Below are 16731 nucleotides of genomic sequence, written 5' to 3' on the forward strand. Positions count from 1 at the left end.
TGTCGCTGGGGTCCTGGGGCGGGGTGGGTCGTTTAGGTGTGAGGGCTGACGTGAGGGGGGCGCTGGGACTGTTGGGTTCATTGGAGTCCAGTCTTTGTGACTGGAATCTTTTGTTGAGCTCCTCAGAAGTGCTCTCCTCCAGCCTGACCCTGCGTGACTCCTCGTCCTCCCCCTCCTTACTCCCCTCCAGACTTCCATCTGAGGGTCCGAGCAGACCGAAGCCGGGCCGCTCCGCTCTCTGCATGTCGTCATCGAACACGGAGCTGCTGTCGTCAGAGGCCGTCAGGTAGGTGTCGCTGCCAGGGCGACTGAACCCCAGTCCACACACCCCACCTCCCCCCTCTGCCTCCCCCTCTGACGCTGCACTGGAGAGCACGGAGGAGACGCCGCGCGACTCCTCTCCGCTCGCGATCTCAGCCAGGCTTTCGGACGCGCTGTCGTCATCAACGGTGAGACCAACAAGTCCAGTTTGATCCGGTCTCTGGACGTCACCGTCTGCCTGCTCTGGCGTCGCTGTCGAGGAAAATATGAACGTAGGTGGAATTAATCTCTGGACTAAAGATGTACTGAGAAATACACACGACCCTGGGCTAAAGATCAGCTCTACTGCTGTAGGCCTACACTGCTGGAGAAACTCCCATGACCACCAAATGTGGTGTGTGTAAATTGTGGCTAACCTTTAGCCACTTATATCAACCGTAGCTTTGGTAAAACTTTTAGAATATTGTGGCTGAAATTGAAGAAAACATTTTTTATAATGCAGTGAATACTGTAACTGCTGTACTTGATGACAGCCCTGACCTTTAGGTCACGTGACTCTGCTCTACAGCCGTGTCTCTGTGAAGACTCACCGCTGACGTCACTCTCCTCCTGGGTGCTGAGTGTCCTCTGGGAGGGGGTGGGGCCGGTGAGAACCTGAGGGTTCTTCCCTCTCACCTGGAAACATCCAAAGGTCAGGCTGCTGAGGCGCTGGGCCCCCCCCGGTCTGCTGGGGGCTCCTCGTCCACCGGAACTCCTCTGCTCCAGGGCTGAGGAGGACACACACACACGACGTCTCACTCCCAGCCACAGCACACAGACGGTGTAGCGTGTACAGGCGTGTACAGGCGTGTACTCCTTCTCACCCTGGACCTGGTTCTGCAGCTCCAGAATCTGAGCCTCCTGTTTCTTGTTGTTTTCTCTCAGCGCTGCGTTTTCCACTTCAAACTGAAGTCGACATCAGAACCAGAGATGACGACAGTGAAACAACACGTCACATTTGTGGTAGAAAAGTACACATACTGACATACTGTGTGTAGTACTTCATCTGTACTTCACAGTACTCACCTCCGACAGCTTCAGCATCACCCACTCCTTGATCTTGGCGGCCTTCTCCTCCACGGTCTTCGCATCGACAAGTCGACTTTGTTTCTAGTGAACGAAAAGAAAAACAAATTTGTTCACTTCTTTTCTTCGTGGACCAAGTAGTTAAATAAATATGTCACGACTTAAACATGACTCAAACATGACTCAAACATTTAAAAATAAGTCCAAGGAGCCAAATGAGGGCAGAGGTCAGAGGTCAACTATTTATAAGTCCTACTCTGCGGGTGTTTGTTATAACATTTCTTATAACATCCACGTGTCCCGGTTCTCCATGTTCACCTGCTCCTCCAGCTGCTGCTCCAGTCGACCAATCAGATCGTCCTTCTCCTGCAGCCGGGCCTGCAGCTCCTGACAGCGTTGGAACAGATTGACTTCAGCCTCTGCTGACTGACCTTCTGGAGGGTTCAGCTTCTCCTCCATCCACTGCACCTGCGGTCGTCAAACACACCGTGACCCCTGTGAAGGTGCTACCCACCTGGAGTCCAGCCCAGTCTCCTACCTGTTGGTGAGCAGTGAAAGCTCGTTTCTCAGCGTCGATCACCTGCGTCTCCAGCTGCTGGATCTGGACCAGGAAAAAAAAAAACACGTTATTTTAGAACATTTTTAACTGCAGCACTTCATCCTTCTACGGTCTGGGCCGAGGTCAGGACTCACATTACAGTCACTGGTCATACCATGACACTACACACTCCAGTACAGCAGGTGGCAGCATGCTCCTAAAAAGAATCAGATCCTAGTATTACCCACTCGTTGTCCCAACTGTTTGAATGTGTCTTCACGTAAATACTCCACTTGTCTGTCTCTATTTCAGGCTCCATTCCATGCTGTTGTTTGACCTTTTCCTCTGGGGGGCAGTGAAAAGCCCCTCTGTAATTTGTACATGTACACACGAACATGTACTGGAGCGGAGATACTTCAACCCTGGTGGTTTTTTTACTGCACCTCCACTGAGACTTTCCACTGTAGACACTGGATTGTTCATGACTTCCGTTGAAGTGAGCTGAGGAATGTCAGTGTCAGCCCGACGTCCTCCCTCCTCTGTCCTCCCCCCTCTGTCCTCCCCCCTCTGTCCGAGTGTGTCTGTCAGTGTATTACTGGTGTACCAGTGTTTGTAGTATGTGTGTGACAGTCACACCATGTGACCTCTTGGTGGTGCTGTAGCTTTAACACACCACTCACAGCTTCACTCAGATCATCAGACACAACGAGCTGCTTGTACCTTTACAGTTGACCTTTGACCTCTCCATCATTAGTAAAATGGTTCCTTTCTTTGCAGGAACCCTGGAAAAAACACTGTTGGTGTCTGTGGAACAAGTTCTTCCCACGTTCTGTTTCAACACCTGAATGTCACTCAGCCTGGGTCTAATAGTGGGTCACAACCAACGTTTTTTAGGAGCACGCTGCCACCTACAGTACTGGAGTGTGTAGTGTCACGGTTCAAACATTGTTGTGGCTCGGCTCCACACCAGGGTTCTGGTCCCAGGTTGGCCCGGCTCCAGTTTTCCTGCTCCTGTTCACTCCCAGAGACCAGACCAGGGGCAGTAAACGGATCCAGACCAGAGTCAGAGCAGCCACACCCTGAAGGAGACACTTTCCACTGCACACACACACACACACACACACACACACACTTCTCTGGACCAGGATCACAACAACATGGATGAAGGACGCGTCTGTGTGGAGCAGACACAGACACACACACACACACACTCTAACACCTCCAGGTCTGATCAACAGCAAAGGTAAATATAAAGTCATTCTGAACTCTCTCTCTCTCTCTCTCTCACACACACACACACACACACACAGATTGTCTGCCGCTCCACAAACCACATGTGCGTCTCTCTCTTACAGATATAGCATCTGGCAAAGAAGGACTTTTTAATTACAGGGCATGAATTCATCTGACTAAAGCAGAACACACACACACACACACACACACAGCTGGAAAGCCATGAAAACATGTCTAATGATAAAGGCATTCTCCCCTGCGTCCACATTAGGTTCAAGTCCCCGTTTTCTTCTCCAGGCTCATTTTGATACGTTCGTATTTCTGGGCTAACATTTAACTAACTAGTTAACTAGTCAGTCCTGTCAAGGTCGATGACTGGACTTTAACTGTTTGAACTGAATGTTTTTCATTTTGATACGTTCGTATTTCTGGGTTAACATTTAGCTAACTAGTTAACTAGTCAGTCCTGTCTAGGTCGATGACCGGACTTTAACTGTTTGAACTGAATGTTTTTAAACCAATAACCAACACAGTCACAGTGTTGTCCAGTCAGGTCTCTGACCAGCTGAACACTGGGACCAGAGGTGTCAGGTCACGTGACGTGTTTCACCTGGTCATCCCTGCACTCACATACAACACACACACACACACACACACACACAGAGCTCCATCACCTCTCCAGTCGACTCCTCCGTCTTCAGACCAAACCCCAGTTTAACTTCCATTCCTGAAATTCCACAACTCACACTCTGCGGCCAACCTCCCCCTGAACTCCACTCTCCATCCTCCCCTCCCTCCCCCACCGCTCCATCCACAGCCAGCTCACAAAGACTCTCTCTGTGGCCACGGCACGGAGGTTACCTACAATTACACAGCATTCACACCAAATACTTTCTTCAAATTTAGCTTCGGTCTGGACTTGGTCTCTGGGCTGCCCAGGTCTACTGTGGACCTGGTCTCTGAGCTGCCCAGGTCTACTGTGGTCCAGTCTCTGGGCTGCCCAGGTCTACTGTGGTCCAGTCTCTGGGCTGCCCAGGTCTACTGTGGACCTGGTCTCTGAGCTGCCCAGGTCTACTGTGGTCCGGTCTCTGGGCTGCCCAGGTCTACTGTGGTCCAGTCTCTGGGCTGCCCAGGTCTACTGTGGTCCGGTCTCTCACAGGTACATCAGTGATGATGAAGACGTAGAGGAGATTAAGTGAAAATCTTCTGACTCTTGACTGTTGTGTCTGAACTGACGCTGTAATACAGTAATCCTCAGTAACACCCACCTCCTGTGACCTCTGACCTTCTTTAATACTGTACAGACTGAAGGTGAAGCTATTCAGGGAAGAGACCAGAAATATGGGCTGTGTATTGACAGGAATCTGTCGATACGTATCACGATACAGGGACAACGATACCATATATTGCGGTACTGTAGACACGGCAATATTTTTATTTTTTTTTCCACCAGTGTAACTGTAGTCCAAGTGTGATCCTAGTCTCAGACTCTGCTGCTGTTCCATCTGAACATCAGGTTACTGACACTGGAACAGAGGGATCTACATTTTTCTTGGTCTAAAAAGATCAGTTCTAGCAGTTGTGGCTGTAGCTGTGATAGGTTCGTGCCCCCAGTGTGTGCCTCAGTGTGGGTGTGGGTTTAAATAGTAACACGATGAGATCACAGCATCGCATCAGCAGGTCAGGGGTCAGAGGTCACCGGACAACAGTGGTCAGTTCAGGCCTTTCTGTCCAGGAGTCTGTAGAACTGTTTGAACTGAACCGTTGTTTTAATGTCTGTATCCCGGTCCGTGTCCCAGTCTGTGTCCCAGTCTGTGTCCCAGTCTGTGTCCCGGTCTCTGTCCCGGTCTCTGTCCCAGTCTCTGTCCAAGTCTGTGTCCAGCCCAGTTCACTGTGACTCTGTAATTGTTGGAGCTGGGTCAATCCCATCATGCAGTGCGCTGCGGTCAGACCTCTGTTTACATTAGAGCTCTTATCAGCATCCCTGGAGAACTGCCTCAGATCTAGGCCACTCAAGAGTTTGGGTCGGTCCAGTGGTGACCAGTGGGAGGGGGGAGAGTCTGCTCCGTCCTCAGTGGACACATCACAGCTTTCTGAGTGACTTTGTAGAGGACTGGTGAGGACATGAGGAGAAAATGATCTACTGGACAGAACGTCACAGAAAGAGAACCTGGGGGGGGACCAGCAGTTATAGAGCTCGGGGACCGAACAGTGACCTCCCTATTGTAAGGCAAACCACATATATATATATGTTCATATATATATATACTGTATATAATTTGGACAAGTTTGGTGGGCCAGAATAAAAGTCCAAAGGGGCCGCATCCGGCCCTCGGGCCATAGTTTGCCCATGCCCGACCTACCACCTTGTGTCGGGTCTGTTCCTGTGTTACATTAACGTGTTACTTTGACCCAGTCGGAGACGATGATGTCATCATGATGGTGATGTCACTCTGGTTAAATATCGAAGGACAACTTTGTGTGAATTTATGGTCAAAGACAGAGAGTTGGACTTGAACTAACTTTGTCTGCCGTCAGCTCCCGTATCTTGATGATCTGCATCCTGAACTTCATGAGCAGAGCCTCCAGGACCATGCACTTCTCCTTCCAGTCCTCCTGGCTCATGGTGTCCTCCCCATCTGCCATCCTGGCTGGGCTCCTGTAACAGACAGGAGCAGTGGATGAGCAGGACAGAAGGAGAAATGAACTGAATAACTGAACACACACACACACACACACAGACAGAGTGGTTGTACAGAATACACAGCCACCATTCCTGGACTGGGTTGGAGCAGTGTGGGCAGAGGGTGTATCACTTCTGCCTGACCAAACAGAAAAACACCTCACTGCCCCCGGGGGCCAGATCTGCATCATGTTTTCCAGAGAAAATAAAACAGGCAGACAGAGAGGNGGGCAAAGAAAGACGCAGATCTCAGAAGGGAGAGAAAAGAGGACACAAAGACAGTTTCTCCTCCGTGTAATAACCACTCAGAACTAAAATAGTCCCCGCACAGAGAGAGAGAGAGAGTGAGGGAGAGAGAGAGATTCGTCACAATGAAGACAATGAGTGTTAACACATTAGTTAAAGATTAGTTATTATTAGAGTGTTAACTAACCTGGAAAGACTTCACATTTCCTTCAAATACATGAAAAGTTCTTGTTTGATGGAGTCGTATTTACTGACGTTTATTTACTGACATTTATTTACTGACGTTTGTTTACTGACGTTCATTTACTGACGTTTATTTACTGACATTTATTTACTGACGTTCATTTACTGATGAGTCAGAACACAGAGATGATGACTCAGCAGTAATCAACAAACATGTCCGTCCTTATCTGGACTACAGTCTGTTTTATTTTTAATTAACATCATGGTGAGTGAGACAGTGATGAAGACTGACATGGCAGTCAACAGACCACCACCTGCTGTGAATGGACTTCAACTGTGACTTCATGGTCTGTAGACCGTCGGCTTCTCACAGAGGAATGAACGATGATAAGAAATTTAAAAAAAACTGGACTTCTTTAACTACTTCTTTAAAGACCTCCCCCTTTAACTCTGTCAAAAAGCCTAAATGTTTTCAACTGTTCCATCCTCTGGAGTCACCCCCCAGGGGTAGTTTGTGACTCCTCAAGGTTTTTACACCAAACACCTTCTCTGACGTAACCCTGTCTGGAGTGGAATTGAACCCAGGACCTTCTCTATTTGCAGGCCTAAATCTGTCCACTACACCACTGTACCTCCAGTCTAAAGTCTGTGAGCTTAAATTCACCTTTTTGGTTCAGATAATGAGGCGTTGACTTCTGGACAAGATCAGCTTAAAAACCTCAGTAACTTCAGAACTTTCTGGAATCATCCAACCATGAGTTTGTGAAAGAACCAACAGAACAGAACTTGGAACAAGTTCTTCAACATGTCCGCAGACTTTTCCTGTGAACTACACTCAAAAGTTGTTTAAAAAACCTTAAAATACTGCACATGTCGATGTTGACAGAGAAACAACTGGACTTTTTTACTGTTTTTTTGTTGTTTCTACTTTCATGTACTTGGCGCCATGACTGTGACTGACACATATGAACACACGGTGTTCCTGACACCACCGTGATAGCAGTGTGAAATCGTCGTTACTAAATGACCAATGAGAATAATGGTCACATTATATATTTAATTTGAAGTTGTTGTTGTTTTTTTTCACGCTATAGGCTTAATTTTTAACGACGAGACAAAGTATTGATATAAATAAAAACTACAGCCTCAAATATACACCGTAGATTTCTAAATTCAACCGTGGTAACAAAGTAAAAACTACATCCTCAAACATAGACCGTAGATTTCTAAATTCAACCGTGGTAGTGTTGTTGTGGTTTTACACTTTATAGCTCGAAAGTACCTCTATTAAACTGAGACCATGAGTCTCGAACACAGCTCTACTTCATCGTTGCCTACAAAAACCTCATCAAAGTTTTTGTACTTACCGTTATTAATGATGGCGTAAACTGTAAAGCAGACTTCAGTCGTTGGTCATTTTGTTGTTTCTGTATTTCTTATTTTATCCCGGAGGCAGAATTACTGAATGAAAAAAACGGTAAATTGTCCTTTCTTCCAAAAGATTTCATTCCATCTCCAATGCCAGAGTGGGGAACGGGTGGGAGTTAGAGGGCGGGGTCTCTAAATTTCTATCCAATCATAAGCCGGGTAGGATTCTCCGTCTGGAGGCGTCAGGCAATGATTGACGTGTATATTTCACCAATAGAAATCAGGAGCGCTGTTTTATTGACGGAACAGTTTTTGTGGGCGGGCTCCGGTGTTTATTCGGAAGTGACGTTGTGTTTGCGGCACGGAAGTCAAACTTCCTATAAGACTGCAGGAAATTCAAAAGTACGCCTTCGCAATCATGGCCCGAAAATGATTTTTAAAGATGTTAACTATTTTTTATAGCATAATAGTCGGAAAATATGTATACATTTCTCATGTAATTAAACGAAAATTGTGTATGTGATGGAGACATAGTATGTGGATGATAATGTAGGTTTTCTTTTTCAATACGTGTTTTCTTTTGAAAAACATTTACATCAGAAATTGTGTCTCCCTTCGACTTTGACGGTTCTTTTTGAACCGAATCAAGGCTCCACTTGAACCACATGCTGCAGTGAGGTAAACATAAAACCTAAAAAGACTTTCACTGTCCTAAAATGTATCTGCGAGGATTTGATTTTGTTAACGTTTGATTGTCAATGTTGTTTTCTCTAACTTGTTTGGTTTATATAGCCACTGCTAAAGAGACAGTATTACTTAGCTAGCAAAACTAGCGCCCGGTTTTACAGTAAGGTCGGTTTAAATGAATGAACACAGCTTAGAAAGAAAGTGCTGACATTCTTATCTGTTCGTGTTAGTTAGTGAGTGGACTAATGAGTAAGTTAGTGAGTTTGTCAGTGAGAAAACAACAGTGGGAGCAAATGAAAGAATGTTCTTTTACAGAGTAACTAACTAGCAGTGAGTGTATGGCTGCCACATACTCTGAGTAGAGTAATGACACTTGTTTGTAACGGGACTGGAACCTTTACATTTGTACCCCTGCTGTACAACACAGGTCGGAGTCATGGTGGTGAAGAAGAAAACACCCAAAGTGGAGGCTCTGGTTTTGGATGAGCAGAATCTGCAAACACTGATAGGTAATCTGGTCAAGGGAAACCTAGTAACCAGGACTAGTCACTTATTAAGAAAGAACAGTAAAAAGAACTGTTGAAGCTGTAGGTTTTGCTCCTTTTTTCTATTTAATTATAATTGCCATGTTTTTTTAGCATCTCTCTCTGTGACTGATGGAGAGGATGGTGTCAGACAGGTGGCCCACACCTTGCAGTCGTGTCTGGAGCTGACGGAGCCGGTGCAGCAGATCCAGTTGGTTAAAAAGGTAAAAAAAAAAATTTTAATGGTTATATTGGAGAATGTCTGGATGCTGTTAGACTTTTCACCATAGTTGGAGTCTGAAAATGTCTTTTACGTCATGTGAAAGTTGACTTGATGATTATAGAGCGTATGAAAACAGGTGTTTGTTCACGTCACATCAGGCAGGGTCCCAGCTGGAGGCTCTGAGTGAACGACAGACCGACAGTGATCTTCTTAAAGCCTGTCTACACACCATGACCCTGGTCTATACGTCTCTGCTGTCGAAGAACCCACTGCGGCGAGCCGTAGCCAGGTAAATGTTCGTTTTTAGTGTCAGTGTCAGTGTTCACACCTTTTCAGTCAGTAATCAACCTTCTCTCCTTCTCTCCCTGTTCGGCCTCAGTGCTCTAGGCTCAGTACCTGCCTGGTTACAGGAACAGGCCGTGGACTGTTTATGTTCAAATATGTCTGAATGTATTTCCAGCGTGGACTCAGACAAATACATGCAGACTGTAGACACCATCGCTGCCTGTATGGATGGCTTCCCTCTTGGTGAGCTAATACGATCAATTTTCTGCTTTATGTCAATGGGATATTAGATAAGTCATAACTCTTGTTATATTCTTTTAAAAAAATCACATTTTAAAATGCTTTACCTCTAGGTGAAAGGTGTATTCACAAGCTGCTGCCTGAAGGTTAGTGTTTGCTGTTCTCTAAAGTTTTTATAGTTTGAGAAGTTACTGTTGTCAAAACACGGTCTGATTTTCTCCGTTTGTGCTGCAGTGCTGCAGTTCCTCCACAAAGGACTGAGTGAATGCCTTCATCTGAACAGGTACACACATCACGCTGTGATTCACAAGTCAACAATATCTGAGTTAAAGTGTCGTTGTGCAGCGATCCTCTGTCGCCCCCTGCTGTTCTCACAGAGGCCTCACCGGTCGTCACATTGCCCAGGCTGAGTTAATGCACTCGTGTTTGACTGCAGTGAAGACCTCCATGTTGGTGGTGCAAAGATCCCAGGAGACCATCAGTGCCGCCCTGCAGGCCGAACAGAGTCAGTGCAACATGGAGCAGACCCTGAGCAGCCTCGTGAGCTGTTACATACAAATCCTCACTGATGGTGAGGAACACGTGACCTGAACATATACTACATGCCAACGCAGTAACGCTGTATTCATATGACATGCTAATGTCCTCCTCTTCTCCTCCTTCTGTCTGTAGAGGAGTTCATCCAGTCGGTCCAGAGCACAGCTGGTATGGCTGTAGTCCTGTTGATCCGGTCTGTTATGGGCTCAGGGAACCAGGTTGCTTCAGTGGTGAGGAACTGTCAAATTATTCTCTGATGATAAAAACAACATCAACTTCTCTTATTAAATAGTTCCTGCTCCTCTGTTATGTTTTTTTTTTTGTGTCAGGTTTGCAGTTTGCTGCAGAGCTCAGTCCAGAGTTTGGACCCCGCCCCACAGTGGATCAGAGAGCAATGTGTCAGTCTTTGTGCTGATGATCGCCCCCTGGCTGTCTCTCTGTATCTGTGTCATGGAGCTCTGGCCATGCTGAGTTGGAAGAGTGCTCTGCCTGGACCAGAGTGGGAGCGACTGCTGCTGTTGATCCCAAAGGTTCTACTGGACCTGGATGTCAGGTCAGGTTCTGTTATCTGTTTGGCTCTTTTTCACTGAGTGGTCGTAATTATTTCAAACCTTCTGCTGCAGTGTGAAGGAGTCCAGTACAGCCTTGGTGTTGGCCCGAGTTCTGACCCTGTGGAGCGGTGCTGCTCTGGATTGTCTGCACGGGGAGATGCCGCCCGGTCCTCCTCACCTCCAGCAGGCGTTCAGAGGAGGCTCTGAGCTGCAGCAGCAGCTCCTGGAGCACGTCTACTCCCACTGGGAGCATCCGCTGGACGCAGTGCGTCACCAGACCTGCTCCCTGTTCCACAACCTCCTCCTCCTCCATCAGCACACCCAGCCGTCCATTTCTGACCCAACCAAAGATTCCTACATCACAGAGCTCACACAAAGCCTGCTGGGACTGGAATGGCACATGAGGGGGAAGTACGGCTCCCTGGGCTGCCTGGTGGATTTGTATGGAGCAGGATATCTGCTCCACCTCCAGCCTCAGCTCCCGTCACGTCTTCTCACCCTGATGGGTGACCAGTCTTTGGCTCCGTATGCTGCCAACCTGCTGGAGAAGCTGTTTGTGAGTCACAAAGTCCAGCTGGCCACTGACTGTGCAGCAGCAGGAACCACAGACGCCTGGATGGAGCTGTGGCACCGGACGTGGGTCACACCGCTGCTGCAGGTGCTGTGCAGCTCCAGACTGGATCAAACCACCTACATCCTGGACTACTTTCTACCTAAACTGCTCCGCTGCAGCCCGTCCAGTCTGGCCCACATGGTCCAGGCTTTACAGCAGACTCCTCCTAGTGGCAGAGGCAAGAACTCCAAGCTGTTGTCGTCTTTGTTTTTATAAAGAATTCTTCGGTTTATACAGTTCATCTTTTCTCAGGTTCATCAGGCAGCAGGGGTCCACTGGGGGCCCTGATGACGTGCCTGCGGGCAGCCAGGGCCCAGGGTGCCGTTCCGTCCTCTGACCTGGGTCTGTGGGGGGGCCTGGTGCCCCTCTCCCTCCTCCAACAGGCACTTTTACACAAACACGATCAGGTGAGTTTACGTTTGTCCTCAGGTTTGAATGTTCATGGTTCGACCGCTGCGTCAGTGCTGGATCTTCTCTCTTCTCCTCAGGTGAGAATGGACGCCTTGGGTTTGGTTTGTGAGAGCCATCGGAGCACGGAGGTTCTGACTCCACAGGAAATGGACCTGATTCGTCATTTCCTCATTCCAAACCTCAACAGCCAATCGCCAGGTGTCAGACAGCAGACGGTCAGCCTGCTGAAAAAGGTCAGAGGTCAACAGCCAAAAGCAGATTTTATAGTTCACAGGAAGTAGTTTGGTTGACAGTAACCTTTGAAATGGCAAATTCAACTCCCACCTCTAGAGGGTGTTAGAGGTGTAAGAAAAATATCAATACACTGAAATATCATGATATTTGGTTTCCTGATATCGTATCAATATCCTCCTCCATCAGTTATTGATTTTGTTTCTCACCAATTCCCAGTCCAATATTCCTGGTGTTGGTTCATTTTCTTTTTCTTTTCTTTCTTCTCTAGTGATTCCAAATGTAGATCCCTCTGTTCCAGTGTTAGGAACTGATGTTCAGATGGAACAGAGTCTTTACTGTGATGACAGTTTGACTTGTTAGTTACAGTATAATGAACGTCTGATAGACTGATGTTTTCACTGGAGTAACTCCACAGTGTGACGCTGAACCGTCCACTCCTCTGACCCACAGCTGCTGAGCAGGATGAAGGACAGTTCTCAGACACTGCAGAAGAGACTGAGTCAGGTGAAAGTTCCGGAGCAGAGGGACAGAGACCAGCAGTCTCTGCTGCAGTACAAGGTAAAGAAACATTCCTTCTAGAGTACCTTTGGAACTGTTGTCTCTAAATAAAGTTCCTGTCCTCGGTGTCTGTGTGTGTGTGATGCAGGACTTCCTGCACTGGCTGTGTGTGAGTCTGCTGGAGGTTCTTCTTCCTGGGGCGTCCTTCTCCAAATGTCTCATGTCTCTGCACCTGCTCTGCCTCCTGGGACACTTCTTCACCTTCAGCACAGGTGCTGTTTATTCACTGTGTTCTCTTGACAAAATAACACTAACTAGTCCAGATACTAACTAGTATATAGTACCATGTACTCCAGCTGACCACACAGAAGAAGTATTCTTTGGTTCCTACAGTCTTCCTCCTACTCCACTTCATCGGTACCTCTCTACACACAGGCTTCCTCCTACTCTACTTCATCGGTACCTCTCTACACACAGGGCCTGATGTCTTTTCCGTGGGTGAGGTCGTGACCCCTGCACATGCTGAGAATGTCCTCTACTGTGTAGGCAGCAACTTCCTGGAGGTCAAACAGTTGGCAACCACACTGCTGCAGCAGCTCCCTCCATCAGCTGTGAAGCTGCAGGTGAAAATCCTAATCTGTCAAATCATCATCTGAATATGAAAGTGTTTTTTTTTCACTTCCTGTCTTGACTTTGTTTGTGGTGTTAGGAGGCAGAGAGGATGTGCCGTGTCCTCCAGGCTGCTCTGGACCTCAGCACCAGCACCAAACCTTATGACAGCGTCACAGCTGCTCCCCTGCGGACCCTGCTGCTGCAGCAGCCTCACCTGAGCCGGGCTCTGCTGCACTGCGCCCAGCAGCAAGGCATCGATTTCCAGCCTTCCGCAGAAGCTGCGGCTCCTGAGGAGCTCGTCAGAGAACTGAACGCTCTGGCTGGTCAGAAATGTTTAATAATGGATGTCCTACATCGGCTCAGCTGCACCAGTGTAACCGTGTGATTGATTTCTGTCTGCAGTGATTGGTTTCCTGCTGCGTTGTCTGCAGTCAGAGGCGATGAAAGCTGAGTCGTCCCTTCTACAGGCCGCCGCCTCCTTCCCTCTGTACGGCAGAGCTCACTGCATCACAGCTGTCCTGCAGCAGCTCAACACTGAGTGAGACCCCTCCCTGCCCACCCCCTGCCCCTCACTGCTGACCAGCTCTGTGTTGTGCAGACTTGAACCCTTTTCTGATGTGTGTCCAGGAGCCTGACTCAGACGGTGCAGTGGAGGAGGCTGGTGTCAGAACTCATCTCTGTGTGCTACAGGATGTCTGACGTGGTTTCTCCTGTGGTCCAGAGTTCTTCCCCAGAAGGTCTCATCCCCATGGACACTGACGCAGGTATTCTGTCACATGTGGCTGCCGCACGGTGGAGAAGTGGTTAACCTGCTGGCAGTACAGCAGAGAGATGACTGCTGTTGTTTACACGTTCCCCTCTGTGTGTTTATGGGGTTTTTTTTCTTGGGCAGTTTTTTGAGTCCAAAAAGATGGAAAAGTCGGACTGAGATTATTAAGAATCATCATCAGTCACATTCATAGAAAGTCCTCCAGGTCGGCATGGACCGGAGGTCTTGAAGACGTTTCTCCTCCTTTTGAGGGAGAGCTCAAAGATGAAAGCAGATAACTGAGGTCAAAGGTCAAAGTCAGCTCCCTCTGTTCTTCTCATGACGGTCCCTTTGACTCTGTCTCTGTGGACAGAGACGTCGTCAGGTCTGCAGCAGATCCTGCAGGAGATCCAGCCCAGAGACACAAACGACTTCTTCACTGATGCCAGAGAGCTGGAGGACGACGACGACCAGCGGCAGAAAACACACACGGCGTCACTGGACACAGGTGAGTTTTTTTTTTTTTAACCAATTCATCACTCTTTAATATTCAGATGTGGTTGTTTGGTGAAGTGACCTGTTTGTTATCTGTAGTCAATGTCCTTCATGTCATTGTCGACCCTGGAGCCTTAGACCACAGTGTGTGCTGTGCAGTACCGCTGGGCTCCTGCTGAGGGCAGTATTAGGCCTCTTTTTGTGATGGTATTTACTCTGTAATGTCAGTGACTGAGCCTGAAGTCCTGACAAATAATCTGTGATGTGAAGAAACACTGGTTGTCACCAGGTCTGAGGAGTGTGTGTGTGTGTGCGTGTGCTGGTGGCAGGTGGTGAGGGCTACAGAGTGACCGCCCAGATGGTTCTGGTCTGCTGCTGGCGGAGCATGAAGGAAGTGTCCATGCTGCTGGGGCAGCTGTGTCAGAGTCTGCCCCTGGTCTGCAGCACCGAGGAGGAGACCAGACGTCCTGGACTCATCAGTGAGGAGCAGGTGAGGAGAAGGACGCTCCACACCATTCATTCATTTGGTTTCATTTATACCAAAAAGAAACAGTTCAACCATCAGTGCCACATATTGATGAACTATGGCCTGTGGCCTGGAAACAGTCCGCTCGTTTTTTTTAGTCTGGCCCAAACAACTGGCAAAACTGGCATCCATTTTGATTTTATAGCGCTTTACCGACCTTCCCAGTTGAACCACTAGGTGACACACTTCATGGAACAATTTTACATTTCTTTTCTTCACCTTTGACCCTGGCTCAAACCCTTCTGTAATCATCAGTGGAACATGGAGTACATAGAACTGTACAACATAGATCCGCATCGGCTGCATCAGGAATGATGTGGAACGTTTAGAACTCAAATCTGAAATGTTCCACGTTCTGTTTTTTTTTTTTTTTTTTTTTTTCTAAGAACATCTGTCCACTGCTTTGAAGTCTGTCTGGGAACCAGAATGGTGACAAGGTTAACCCAGTGACAACAGCCGAGGTGTGGGGGGGCGTGCTCCGGGAACACACACACACACAGACACACACACATTCACACTACAGCACTAACACGTGTGTAGTGTAAAGTGTTTGCACGGTTTACTGAGATTGGGAGCGAGTGTGTGTGTGCGTGCCTGCGTGTGTGCGTGTGTGCACACACAGATGCAAGCTGGGAGGCTCTTCAATTAGCATCCGCCCTTGTTAGCGCCACGCTTTCATTTGAGGCCTGATCCTGCTGGTTTAACGGCCACAAGGCCACGCCCTTTTCCACTGCATTCTTTCCAAATCACTTCCACCACCAGCAGGAAAACAACGCACACACACACACACACACAGATGCACGTAGAAAGTCTCACAGAAATAGTTGTCTGAGTGTTTCAGCATGTCCGTAAAAATAAAGTTACCAGACACAGTGCTGTGTTTGTCTGTGCAGGGGGCAGAGGGTGTGTTGTTGTTGTTAGGGTAGGTATGTGTGTGTACGTGTTATTCATACACTTTCTTTGTTAGCTGAGTAGGAAGGATTCATGCACTTTCTTTGTTAGCTGAGTAGGAAGGTAGGACGTTGGTGCTGAAGACGTGCGTTCGTCTTTGTTTGCTCGCCGCCCGGCTCTTTGTTGTCACCCCTGCAGTGAAGGATTAAAATAAATGAACTCATCAGATCCAACCGTCACTTCCCTCCTGGCTAAGAGAGAAACTGTCGCTTCTGATGTTTCAGACCTTGAGCTACTCTTGAGTTTACATTCAGCTAAACAGGTTTGAGAAAATGTAACAGTCACTAAACGGTTCCAGTACCGTTGGCCTCAGGCGCCGTCCTGTTCCTACCCATCGACTTTTCTGAACGAGGCACGTGGGACGCAACCCTGGTGGTCAACTAGAGAACTAGCAGTGTGGTGTCTGATGATAAGGTCAAACTCTGCTGCTGCTGTGGACATGTTGATGGGATGGTGGCGATCACATCGTCTTCATGTTGTCATTTGATGACCTCTGTGACCTGTGGCCTTGTCATGACATCTTAACTCTCCTCTTTCTTCATTTATTTAATTGTGTTTGAATAACTTTTTTTTTTCGAGAGTGGAAATGACGGAAAGAAAAAGTTGGCTGGAAAACCAATGCCTGTCACTAGGTGGCGCTATGCTGATAAGTATAGAAATTGTTGTTGATAAACTGTATGATATCTAAAATACTTACAAACGCCCAACACTTAGAGTTTGGAGTTTGGTTTGTACATTTGTGTGTTGGCAGAAGTCTGTCGATACGTATTGCAATACAGGGGCAACGATACAATATATTGCGATATACTGTGATACTGTAGGCGTGATGAGGTGTTCAGACCAGTCTATGTGTTGGTCTATATCTGCAGTACTTGGAGAAACGTTCTAATGCGTTCACACTTGAATAGATGTGGTGTGAATGACCAGCGCCCAGCGGTCAGTGTCCAGCCACCAGAGTGGAAGAAACCAGTCAGATGTTTGTTTGGTTGCTGCAGCAGTCAGACTGTGAGGCAGACCTG

General features: G+C 47.7%; 2 protein-coding genes across 2 annotated transcripts in view; one reads left to right on the forward strand and one right to left on the reverse strand.

Moving 5' to 3' along the window:
• plekhh2 (pleckstrin homology domain containing, family H (with MyTH4 domain) member 2) overlaps positions 1-8007 on the reverse strand; it is a 19741-nt gene extending 11734 nt beyond the window's left edge. The window contains exons 1-8 of the mRNA XM_025060928.1: positions 7577-8007; positions 5621-5756; positions 1865-1927; positions 1645-1794; positions 1327-1410; positions 1125-1206; positions 852-1028; positions 7-513 (exon numbers count right to left, since the gene is read on the reverse strand). Of these exons, the coding sequence (XP_024916696.1) occupies positions 7-513; positions 852-1028; positions 1125-1206; positions 1327-1410; positions 1645-1794; positions 1865-1927; positions 5621-5743 (1186 nt within the window). The 5' untranslated portion in view covers positions 5744-5756; positions 7577-8007. The remainder of the gene's footprint in view (positions 1-6; positions 514-851; positions 1029-1124; positions 1207-1326; positions 1411-1644; positions 1795-1864; positions 1928-5620; positions 5757-7576) is intronic.
• Positions 8008-8122: 115 nt separating this feature from the next.
• The window catches only part of thada (THADA armadillo repeat containing), a 34263-nt gene continuing 25654 nt past the window's right edge, over positions 8123-16731 (forward strand). Inside the window, exons 1-21 of the mRNA XM_008321321.3 lie at positions 8123-8255; positions 8692-8773; positions 8903-9012; positions 9170-9300; positions 9391-9539; positions 9650-9682; positions 9771-9819; positions 9914-10107; positions 10209-10303; positions 10403-10626; positions 10697-11415; positions 11490-11644; positions 11726-11881; positions 12333-12440; positions 12529-12652; positions 12858-13003; positions 13090-13315; positions 13395-13530; positions 13620-13756; positions 14114-14248; positions 14565-14725. Coding sequence (XP_008319543.1) covers positions 8701-8773; positions 8903-9012; positions 9170-9300; positions 9391-9539; positions 9650-9682; positions 9771-9819; positions 9914-10107; positions 10209-10303; positions 10403-10626; positions 10697-11415; positions 11490-11644; positions 11726-11881; positions 12333-12440; positions 12529-12652; positions 12858-13003; positions 13090-13315; positions 13395-13530; positions 13620-13756; positions 14114-14248; positions 14565-14725 — 3261 coding nt within the window. The 5' untranslated portion in view covers positions 8123-8255; positions 8692-8700. The remainder of the gene's footprint in view (positions 8256-8691; positions 8774-8902; positions 9013-9169; positions 9301-9390; positions 9540-9649; positions 9683-9770; positions 9820-9913; positions 10108-10208; positions 10304-10402; positions 10627-10696; positions 11416-11489; positions 11645-11725; positions 11882-12332; positions 12441-12528; positions 12653-12857; positions 13004-13089; positions 13316-13394; positions 13531-13619; positions 13757-14113; positions 14249-14564; positions 14726-16731) is intronic.

The sequence above is a fragment of the Cynoglossus semilaevis genome, chromosome 12 (genome assembly GCF_000523025.1).
Source record: "Cynoglossus semilaevis isolate Cse_v1.0 chromosome 12, Cse_v1.0, whole genome shotgun sequence".
Taxonomy (NCBI): Eukaryota; Metazoa; Chordata; class Actinopteri; order Pleuronectiformes; family Cynoglossidae; genus Cynoglossus; species Cynoglossus semilaevis.